This window comes from Candoia aspera, chromosome 2 (genome assembly GCF_035149785.1).
Source record: "Candoia aspera isolate rCanAsp1 chromosome 2, rCanAsp1.hap2, whole genome shotgun sequence".
Lineage (NCBI taxonomy): Eukaryota > Metazoa > Chordata > Lepidosauria > Squamata > Boidae > Candoia > Candoia aspera.
The window spans coordinates 160,668,931-160,681,143 of NC_086154.1; the positions used below are offsets into that span (position 1 = coordinate 160,668,931).

General features: G+C 41.6%; 1 protein-coding gene across 1 annotated transcript in view; it reads right to left on the minus strand.

Moving 5' to 3' along the window:
• Nucleotides 1-6,769: 6,769 nt before the first annotated feature.
• The window catches only part of ADGRL3 (adhesion G protein-coupled receptor L3), a 575,448-nt gene continuing 570,004 nt past the window's right edge, over nucleotides 6,770-12,213 (minus strand). Inside the window, exon 25 of the mRNA XM_063294636.1 lies at nucleotides 6,770-7,613. Coding sequence (XP_063150706.1) covers nucleotides 6,814-7,613 — 800 coding nt within the window. The 3' untranslated portion in view covers nucleotides 6,770-6,813. The remainder of the gene's footprint in view (nucleotides 7,614-12,213) is intronic.

Sequence of the window (12,213 nt, forward strand, 5' to 3'; positions counted from 1 at the left end):
CATGCAAATCCTGTGGAGCATTCTCAATAATATTTCTTTGCAGGCTGGAAGGCTGTGTTGAGAGAGAGTTGCTTCCTGTTCATTTAAGGCCAAAGCTTGGGCTGCTGAAGACCCTCCTTGGATGATTTCTCAGACCAGCCCTAGCAGGCCATTCCATGCAAAAGCCTCATGCTCCAAGGACTTGCATGCAGATTGGCTGCACCTGTAAATGCTTAGAACATTTAAAAAAATAATTGCATCTGAAATAAGGTCCACTTTAGAGTATGTACTCTTGTTTTTGATGCTTTCTTTTTTCCAACTCCCTTAGACACTGGCTTAGGCCCCAAGGGACCTACATGTTCATACTGTGAATTAACCAATTCTCCCAGGGCCAAAACAGAGCCACCCGTTCACATGAAGAGAGTCTCATGATGCCAGACAACAGTGGCCAAATGCAGAAAATGATAAAGGACTCAAGGGGAAGCATCCTCCCAGTAGCCCTGCAAAAACAGTCTCACTGGGCACAAAACACTGACTTTTTTGCAGGGGAAAAAAATCCAAGAGGCAGGCAGTGCATCCTTAAGAAGGAGATGAGACTAGCACTTGGGCTGGAATTCTGAACAGAATTCTGTGCTCCCTGTTGGAAGAATTCATTTCAGGTGCCACTTTTCCACTGCCCTCCTTTTATATTGCATTGATGCTCTTTACAGAAAGTGCCTGTGTTTGTAAGCAAAATGGTAACAATTTGGCACAATTTGGGAACATCTCAAGATATGAAAAAAATTCCGTTCAGGAAAGGGGAAAAAGTGGGAAGAAATGCCCCCAATAGAGCTCGCTTAGTGGACCCAGAACGCTGCCTGACTGTTAGGGGACAACCAGAAACGAGATGGAGGACGGAGTATTTGGAATCCCGATCAGAAGTCCTCTGCAGCGTAGCAGTTTACCATTTGCATTTGTTCTGTCCAGTTCCAAACTCAGGTTGTTGACTCCTCCACTCTAAAGAAAATTGGGTAACAAAAATAAAAACCAAGGGTTGGTTCCTCAGTACTAGGGAAATTTCCAAGAAATGTGGAGATTTTTAAATTTGCACACACACACATACACGCATCCCAGAATGGCATACAGATACAGTTTATCTCATTGTGAAGATATGAGTGATGGACTAAAAGGAATGCTTGTATTTGGCAAGTCTGAGGGAGGTAAAGCAAGGAAAACAACAAATATGATGAACAGATGTGATTCAAGAGAAACGAATATCCTTGGGAGAGCTCAGTCAAGATGGCAAGTGTTCGTGCAACTACCAGAAAACAACCTGAGTTTATGATTCCTAATCATAGTAGGGAGAGGGAATGTTTGACCATCAAAGTTATTCATATGAAGGTTTTTCTTAGGTGAAGATGTGCTGTAAATTCTTGCATTTTTCACATCAACCTTTGTCCTGAGGAAAGGCAGTAAAGGGCCTAGAGGAATCAGGAACTTGGCAGACTGAAGCAACACAGGCAATCAATTCAACAAAAAGTAGTATTTGGTATCTCACTGGTGCTGATACATCTTTTCAGGAAAACATTGGTAGATTCAGATAATTGTTGGGGATGTGGTGCTCAAAATGCAACGTTAATACGATTTTGTCTTCTGCTATTTTGTCTTCTGTTAATATGATTTGGCCTTCTGCCCTTTTAAAGAAAAGTTATTTCCTATATTGCTTTTCTTTCTGAGCATTCATGATTTTTGTAGATGCTCATGTTCTCTTGAATTATATTGGATTATACTGGAAATTAACAGAGGGACAATACAGTTGGATATTGCATAGTTTTATGATTGCAGTTAAATCATTTTAAAAGTGCAACATTGGAAGGATACCCATTCTCTGTCAATTCCTATAATCTCATGTCATGCTGAAGTCATTACATGGCTTACTCTTACTTAATAGAAAATAAAGAGAGAAGTAAAACATAAACAGAGACAGTCCAAATTTTTAAAAATAGTTTTCCATTTTTGACTTCTGGCAGTAAAATGCTTGTTCAGAGATTGAGGACAGTTAAGTTCTTCGGACTGCTGTACAATGAGAATGGGTATCCTTATGGCTTGTCAACAAGGGCTGGTCTACAACGCTGTGATGTGTGACGTGACATCCCAGTGTAGGAGAGAGTTTGGGTTGTGATGCATGTCATGTCTTCGCCCCCTCTCGGGGCTTGTCATACACATTCCTGCTGGCCTTTTCCACGTGTTCAGTATACACAGATAATCTGAAGACCTGAACTGGATTTATGAAAGTATGAGTTTAATCTATGGTTGCAAAATGCTGGGACACAGAATGTCAGAGCCTCATAGAAGAAAGGGGAGGACAGGGACATGACGATAGAATTTTAAGGATGGAACGAAAAGTAGCAATTATTTTTTTAAGGAAGGAAGTGGAGAGCAGGAAAACAGAAGAAACTGCAAAGGAACTGGTCTGCTGGAGCCCTGGTAGCACTGGTAGGAATTAGGGCTGGAAGATGTTTGCCATGAACTTAAAAAAAATCCCCTTTCCCTCTGCTACGTGGGGATCTTTTCAAAAGAAAGCAAAAAGAAGCTATCCATTTGCCCATTTTTCTGAGCTGCTCCTACATCACTATATAGCAATATATAGGTTTAGGACTATATTTAGGTTTAGGACTGCCAGCCAGCCTTAAACCTGCTTACAGCAAGACGTACTGTAGAGCAGCAGGGAAAGGCCTGTGGTAGGGATGGACAAAGTGTCCCTCTCCATCCCTTGCAGAACTACCTTTGCGGCATCCCTAATGATTGACAAGGTTAGCGAGGTTTGCTGGAGTTCTTCAGCAAGATCTAGGCTTGAAGACAGAAAGGAAAGAAGTGTAATTGTGCCCCCCCACCCCCTGAGTTCTTAGTTTCCTGCCCTGAGTGGAATCCTGAACAATAGCAATCCTAAACAGTTGGCATACATTGCAACACTTTTGTTTACAAAGACCACTTATGAGTTGAATAATTATGCTACTAAGGTGTTTTGAGAAGACTCTGCCCCTAATTTACGCTTCTGATACCTGGATATCTAATATACAGTAACAAGGCTTTGTATGTTTGAAAGGTTGTGTCTGTGCAGGCAGACATTTCAGGAGGTCTGGTTAAATAATCCAACAAATCAGGGAGGAGCCTTACAATTCAGTCTTCAGTTGTGAGCTTTGCGTTCAGCGTTTAAGCCCTGCGGAGTCAATGAAACGGCTCTCCCTCCACCCAGGCCAGTGTTTCTCGACCTTGGCAGCTTTAGGACACGCGGACTTCAACTCCCAGCATGGCTGGCTGGGGAATTCTAGCCCTGGAAGCCCACGCGTCTTAAAGATGCCAAGGTTGAGAAACTCTGACCGAGAGTTTAGTAGCCCGGTTGAGCCCTGTGAGTTTCTGAAGTGTCATGTGTTTCTATCTGCCCCCCAGAGCTGAGTCGCATACTCCTTGATACTTGTAGTTCTTTCAGGTAGCCTCCTGACTGGACTTAACTCTCACAGAGGGACCTTCCTTGTCACAGAAGCTGCAGTGGCTGCCTCACCTGCTGCCTTATTGAAACCTTTCCCCTGCGCGCACGACAGGAGAGGGGAACACCTTCTGTTGGTCACGTTTGCGTCTGAAGGGGAGCCAGCTGAATGAATGACAATGGATTGGGACTGCGTAGAGCTGAGCAGTTGCAGACCTCTGCACACTTGTGTGGGAATAGAACACAGGCAAAAGAGAAAGACGACAACAGGCGGCGGTTCTCTGGAAATCCCTGCTGCTGCTGTTAGTGCACCGAGGTAAGAAAAACGCAGTAATAAAAGAACTGTCTTTTGCACAAGACAATTATCAGTGATGAGCATTTCTGCATTTGCACTGTTTGGGAGATGGGAGTGGTGGATGAAACGTCATTTCCCTCCACACGTTGATTCAGTCTTGATTGTCACCTGCGCAGGGCTAAAAGACAAGGATATGGAAAATATTGGTTGGCTTCCATGCAGGTTCAGGGAAAGGTTACCTGAGATGCTCCTAAAAGTTGGAAGAAATGTACACAACACTCACAAAAGTAATGGATTCTATTGGTCACATCTCATTTCCTGAGATGTCATCTTTTATTTTCTTTGTTTATTCTAACCTTTTCCTAATCAAGCCACCTTAAAAGTAATTAACGTATGTGTCTCAATAAATCAACTTCAGATAGAACTGGTTTAATTTTATTTTGCAAAATCCTGCAAGCAAGTATCAACAAAAGAGCACTTAGGTTGGAGGTGTATGGAATAGCAAAGGGATTTTTATCCACATCTCTCCAAAGGATACAATTCAGCACAGCTATTTGATCTCCTCCTGAAATTTAGAGGGCTTTATCAATGATTAAAGCCTGTTAAATAACTGAGAGTAATATTGCCTTTCCAGAGAATTAACAAGGACCAAGCAGTAAAACAAGAACAAAAGATCTAGGAGAGACTTCAAATGTGTTTGTATTTCTGTTTCACAAAACAGGGCCAAATTAGCCGTTATGTGAATGCCATTAATGCAAATAATGTGCCCTTCATAGTAGCATCAACCAAGTAAGAGCTGGAGCATCCTTGAAGCAGCTGTTACTTCTGTACTCCTGAAAATGGAAGTAATGTAAGAGTTGGGATTTTTCTTGGGATTATGATAGGGAGAAGAGAATTAAGCAAATCCCAAAGCTGTTCAAGCAGCCCCTTGCTCTGTATACAACATCCAGCCCAGTTCTGGTATTCTGAATGGTTTTAACAGAAAGATTCCAACTTTGTCACCTGCGAGTATCATAAGGGCTCTTGCAGTTGTCCACAACGACCAACATTAATTCTGCTTTCACAAATTGCTCTAGGAGTGTCTACAGCACTCACACAATATCCATCGTGGAACTAAGCGCCTTCTGTTATCTGTTGGGATTAACTCTTCAAAATGTCTACATAGACATAAAAGGTGCCCAGGGACTGCATTTGTGCCACTGTGTTATGGGCTGGCATGACCTACAGAGACCTATCAAACAGCCAATGCTACATACTGTATAAATATGGTATAAAAATGTATGTAATGAAAAATTAGCTCCTCTTTTTAGCTAAATAGCTAAGTCAGCATGTCCCCAGCTAAACACCGGGTCTTTCCTTTTTATGCCTGCCTCAAAACTCTAGATACCTAGTTTATTTCCTTCTCTACATCAGTCTGTGCTGAATAATCCTTTCATTTGTATAGCTACCTTCAGCACTAAAAGAACTAGTATTCTTTTGCTAAAGATAGAAAGGGAGATAAATCAGAAGAGACTGATTGTACAGGACATATATACAGTGCCTTCTAAATCTTAATCAGTTGTTTATTGGTTGGCAAACAAATTTCACTGTTACAACAAATATTAGTAATGAGGTCATTCAACTGGGTGACCATACAAAATGCATCATAAATTAAAAAAAAGAGTAAAATCTGTGCTGCTAATTTACCTCATGGGAAGGTCTACATTACTTTAAATCTTGTCAAATAAATACATTTCCTGTTAGGAAAAATAATGGAAGGGTTTGTATATTTTTTACCACTTCAAAATAGGCTTTTAAAAAAATCTTTGCTATGAAGCAGTCAGTTTTTCAAACCATCGCAGTGAAAGTTCCTAGCCTGAGGTTAGATTTTGTCTCCTGTAAAGGCATTATGTTCATCTGCAGAAGTCCCATTATGAAATCCCGACTACTGGAGGAGGACATAATGCCTTGGGGAAGGGGCTGATGGCCACAAAGGCTGCTGCATCTCATCAGTTGTGCCCTGGAAACATACAGGTCAAGCTTCTAATCTGAAAAAGAAACTGTTGGCAAATTTGTAGATAGAAGAAAGAGTATATTTTGTGTGTGTGTGTATGTGCATTTATATATGTTGCACACACACACACATACACACATATACACAAAGCGTGATATCACATAACCAATAATTAAAGAATCATTACTTTGTTTACTCAGTGACTTTTTAAATGAGAGAGAAAAAAAGGCCAAATAAAGGATATGTGAAAAAAAAATGTTTTCTACTGGTAGACAAACTTGCAAGACCAGCACAACAGAAAAAGTTTTTTTTTCCACCACATTAACAGGGACGCAAGTTCTGGCGGAACAAAGAGTAGACTATATGTGCAATGCTAGTATCTGTACATTACATAGGAATTGTTCCATTTTTTCTGCCATTAGAATTATCATCAGTTAATACAGAAAACATAAAAATATACCATGTAGCATACAATTACCAACTTTCTATTTCATTAGATTTTGTTTGCTCCACAGTTCAGTGAGCTTTGGCTAAATTAAGTGGTGAGAGACACACACACAAAAATAAACCCAAACCAAAAACAAAAAAAAAAGAAAAAGAAAAATCCCAAACTATTATGTGATACAGATTCAGAATAAACAGTTTTGCTATTTTTGCTTCTGTTTTGTGCAGCACTCCAATCTAGATGCATCATTGCTAGTAGTTTCAAATGCATGTTTGGCCTTTTATAAATCAGGTCCTTGGTACTAAGAAGACAGCACCCAAAGATGCTTAAACAAATATAGTATAATGTGAGAAGGCCACACAGTGGACCATTTCCTGTTGTATCCCTTTCATTAGCATATGGTCTCTCTGATGTGAAGCCAGTGTATGTGTTGGGTGAGGGGGAACAACAGGCAGTTAGCCTTTTTCCTGGGTGGGCCTATAAATTCCATTAAAAAGTTATGAAAACTGTTGGTTGTTTAGAACAATATGGAGTAGGAGAACACACAATATTACCACTGCTTTGATTTAAATCCAGACAATAATCCAGATGTTGTACAGGGAGCATTTGTTTTATTAAAATGTTTACTTAGTGTTCTATAGACTAGTGACCAAGTGAGCTGGTCCTTTCAAGGTTTCTTCTGTCAGGGTCCCATCCTTGTTTGGTGGAACTATAAATCCATCACTACTGCCCCGCCCCAACTGATAATAAGTGTGTAGCTGTTGGATGTGGTTCCTGGAGCCCAGGTTTGGCATACTCTTGTAGTACACATCATCGCCATCGCCACCTTTAGTTGATGGGGGATCGGTCTGAGTGCTGGTGGTGACACTTTCTGAGCCTGGCATGCTGGCCAGAGCAGGCATACTAGTGTAAAGAGAATCCCTATTCGGTGACTGGAGATCTTCTGTGTGCTCATTGGTTAGCAAGGGAAAAAAACTTTCACTGTTGTCTTGTGGAATCCGTCTTTTGCTATAATGGTGAGGCTGGTGGTTCTCTGCAGAATATGCCCTTGGGGGTAACAGTGGGGCATCTGATTCCTCATGAATGAGTTCTAAGCCCAGGTTCTCTTCCTGGTTAAACAAGGTGACGTCATCGAGAACAATGGCATCATCGTCACTCCCACTGCCAAGATTATTGACAAATTTGTTCATCAGATTCCTACTTTGTTCATTAGAACACTCGTGTTTGTTCAGGTAGGAAGGTATATAGTTGGAAGTGAGTTCTTTCAGAATCTTTTTCTCTAAGGCAGTCTCGCTGTGGTTATAGCTATGGTCAATTATTTGCACACAGTTGCTCAAGTACTCACTGCTAGCAATGCTGTAGCTATTGCCGTGGTTACCATTCAGTGGTAGAGTATCCATGACACTTGTATCCCTGGCATTGTTCAGAAGCCCCTCTGAAAAATATCACACAAGAAAATTTGATTTGTACCAAAAAGTATTTATATGTAATCTGGATCTGCATGGCTACTGTCCTAAGAAACAATAATATACTGTTCATTGCAATATACAGTAACTGTGTAAAAGAGGGAATATAGAGAAAGGAAATTGAAAGAAATGATATGGGGTTTCAAGACATGGAAAAATGTAGATTCAAATCTTATCCATTCATTATTATTTCAATTTATAAATTGTCTTTCTACCCATGGTACACTCAAGATGGCTAATAAGTCAACATGTAAAGTACAAACAGTTGAAATCCAATTGTTGGATTGGAAACCTAAATTATTACTACCTGAACTCAAAAGGCCTGGCCGAAGAGAAAGAGCTTGACTCCTTTCTTGTAGGCTAAAGGAGTGGAAGCTAAAAGCAATTCCTAAAGGAGTCTGGGATTGACACAAGGAAAGATATTTTGCTGTATGCTGAACAAATGGGGCTTTGAAAACAGTGGTCTTCCTTGCTGACACCAATGTCTGGACAGTTTCATGCTGAGAAAGACAGTCCTTCAGATAGTCTTGCCCTAAGCTCTTTAGAGATAAAACCAACCATTTTAACTGTGCTTAGAAAACAACTGGCAACTACAGGTCTTTCAAGATAGGCCTAATTCTAGGGCTCTGCATGCTTTGAAATAAACAGGACCATAAGTCTAGCACTGCTTTAAGGCTTCTGTGCAGATCTGCAGAATGCAACTCATTAAAGCAGCTATATCAATTTCCAGTTGTGCTGAAGTCTGAAAAAAAGATAAAGCTGCTTTAAAGAGGTGAGCTTGTGTTCCTGCGTGTTCCAAAGCCTCTGTTCCATATTTTAAAGCATACATGGTGTTATTGTATACCAGTTATCTTAACTGTTGCAGTTACAACAGCTGAAGTGTGTTATACTCTTCAAAATTAGTTCCATATAGATTACACTGAAGTAGTCTAACTATGACAGAACCAAGGCTTGAGTAAATATGGACTCATCTAACTGGTTCAGGAATGGTGCAGGAGACAAATTATAGAAATGCATTACTTGCCACCATTACCATCTGGAGATCCAGAAACAACTGAGACTCAAGAAGCATTCCCAGGCTGTGGAGCTATTCTTTCAGGCTGGACTCCAATCTCAGAACTTAATTTCTTACTGATTAGCAGCAACTGCATGTTGTACAGATTTAATTGCAACTTATTCATCTTATATATGTTATTCTAAACTGAAAATAAAACCTTAGATATTATGGGAATTGCAATCCAACATCTGGAGGGTCATAAGTTTTTCCACCTTGTTCTAAATGAGCTAAGCATTGACAGTGTAGATGTATCTAATTATTACTGCTATGCACATCAAATATAATCAAAGAAGGAGTAAGGCAGTGATGGGCAAACTTCAGCTCATTTCCCCCCCTAGAATTTTGAGATACTGAATCTGAGCTTGTTGTAAATGATATAACAAATAATGAGTACAGAAATTTGCTCTGAGTACCAGAAGTGAACAGGGCTCACAAATCTTCCATACTAAAATCCTATCCTAGTTAGCACAAATGTTTTCATACCAGCTATATTATTTGAGCAGGGATGGGGAGGGAGGAATAATTTTGTTACTGCTACTGTTGAATTATTAAATGTTTGACACCCCAGCAAATCAACCAGAGATCTATCAGAAGATCCAGATTTACTTTCTGCCCATTCACAAATTAAGGCATACAAAATTCCTAAGTATTATGAACTATCAGGTGTTTATTGCATTCCCTTAAATGCCAAACAGGAAAAATGCCAAAAAACCTGTTGCTGGATGCTCCACTCTTTTTGTTTTAGAACAGAGCAGGGATGTGCCAATGAGTGAGAGAGAGAATGATACTTGGGAGGTAGCACTGGGAGGAGTGATTTTAATTCTTCCTCTCATGTTATTTTTCTGAATGAAATCATACTGCCCCTAACTAATTTATATCCTGGAATTAATAGCTTCTTATGTCTTCCCTTTAAAGACTTATGTGTACTACTTTAATTTTGAGGAACACAGAGAATGTTTTCCCACTGTCCCTCTCACCATATTCCATACTTTGCTCTTGCTACAATCTTGACATTTTACCGAATACAACAAAACCTACCTATACAGCTTTATCACGCAGATGAAAAATTAAAATAATAATAAAATGAGCATCTGTGACCATATCAACAGGCTGAAATACTTGGCTGGTATAGTCACGATGATAATTCAAATCATCCCCAGCTAAGCTGTTCCTTTAATTTACACCTGCACTCCAAATCAGCTCAGAATGATTCATCTTCAATTAATTGCCCATTTCAATCATGCTCCTAAATAACAGCCTTTCGATCCATTATTTCATTTGTATTTACCAATCAGTAGAATGCACCAAAATTTGGCTGGATGGCCAATTCTATCTGATAAAGTAGTCAAGGCAATCTTCGTTTAATGTAAAGGCACTGGAGAAGACATCCAGTGCCCAGCAGATTCCTTCCCAACAGCAGTGGTCTGAAACAGCTTACCATCTTTAGAGCCGTTTGAGATGTGAGGAAAATCCTCTACTTTTCCTGCTACTGGTGGTCCTTATTCTCCCTCCTAGGCAAATTTCCCAGTGGTTAGTCCTCTAGCTATTGTTTGGAAGGGTCCCCAGATCAGACCAGCGTGAGATGCCACGGGGATATGCTTCCCAGGACAATGATTATAATGAGGACGTCAAGGCAGGGAGGCAAGCCTTTTACCCCTGACCTTTGGCCAGCTATTCTAGTCAGCTCTCCGAAGTGGCTGCTTTATTTCACCAAGCTATAGGGCTGGGCCTGCCTTCCAAAATACCCTGGGTGTGAAAAAAGGCTCTTGGGTGCATGCAGTTCCATATCCAGGCTGTTTCGGAAAGAAAGGCTTCCAGGCCCTTCTTAGTAAACACGCAGTGGATTAGATGGTCCTAAATCCAGCCAGTGGCAGCCTGTGGCTGATCTGGTCTGGGCTTAGAAGCTATGCAAGGCTAGCCCAGTTAGTAGTTGGAGGGGAAGCTATGAGGAGGGAACACCAGGGCTAGATAGGGAAATCCAAAAACACCCAGAAGGCGGCAACGGCAAGCCATTTCGGTATCATTGCTAAGACAGCTACATGGATAATTCCATGTAGCAATTTAGAGTCAAGCTCAAAGTGAGTGTACTTTGGTAGGTCGTCCTCAGGTTACAATGGCAATTGGGACTGGGCTTGCTGTTGCTAAGCGATACAGTCATAAAGCGCGACATCACATGAACACATCGCTTAGTGACGGCAATCCCGGCAGTCCCAGTTACCTTTGTAACCCCAGGACCGCATATGTTAACCAAGGACCTCATGTGATGACGTGGGAAGAGGTGGAAGTCTTAGGCAAGCAGGCGAGAGCTGCGGGTGGGTGCTGCAGGCAGGTGCTATGGAACGTGGGCGAGCGTGCAGGTGCCAACTGTTGGACGGTGCTATGGAGTGCAGGCAGGTGTGTGGGTGCTCTGGGCAGGTAGGCAAGAAAGCAGCCGGAGCAACTTGTGACCTCCTGCTAGCCTCCCCACTGACTTTGTGGAAAACTGGCAGGGAAAGTTGCAAATGGGGATTACGTGACTGCAGGACACTGTAACCATCATAATTGCAAGCCAGTTGCCAAGTGCCCAAATCACCATCATGTGACCACAGGGATGCTGCAACACTGCAACTTAGTGGACAGGTCATAAGTCCCCCTTGTTCAGCGTTATTGTAAATGGTCGCTGAATGAGAGGTTGTAACCTGAGGACTACCTGTAGTCCTTGTGTTTGATCATAAAAAACATTCTGGAAGAAGGCAGTGGGCAACTACTTCTACAACACTGCCAAAAAAACTGCATGGAAGTGTCTCTGAAGGACTTGAACTTGACTTGAGGAAGTTTTCATTTTTCTGTTTTTGTGCTCAGCTGGTGGCACTGAGAAACCAGTCAACACAATTGCAGGATATTTCCAGGAGGGATTCCAGGGATATGTGCAAGATGCCATCACTTGGAGGTAAGTCTCAATGGACTCAACAGAATATGCATACATAAAATTTCCCCAAAACTATTCTTGCAGCACTTTTGATTGGTTCAGTCTCCTACTCTGCGGCTCCCTTCTCTGAAGACCACAACTTGGGCTTTCAGGTGCAGCCTGGGGCCATTCTGTGTCTTGCTCTCTGTGGCTGAGAAGTGTGAGGTGAGTTAAGGCCCAGCATTTCAGTGCTGCTGCCAGAAATTCTTGTGCAGCCATACTCCTTCTGTGGCCAGAGACCTATTTTTTTAATAATTTCTTAGCAGCAGCAGCAGCTGCTGCTGCTGGGCTGGGGGTGGGATAGGAAGTGGAATGCTAGTCTCATAACATTATGCAAGTGAGCAGAATTGTTAGTTTCAGGACACTGGGGGAATAATGGGAATCCTGTTCCAGTGGTATGATTCTGGGGTCCTCAAAGGCAGTGGAACACCTTGCCTCCTGAAGATGTGGTTACTCCATCACAGGCAATTTTCAAGAAAAGCTTGGACAGTCATTTGTCCAGAATGGTCTGAGGATTCCTGCACTGGGCAAGGGGTTGGACTAGAACTCCAAGCTCCCTTCCAGC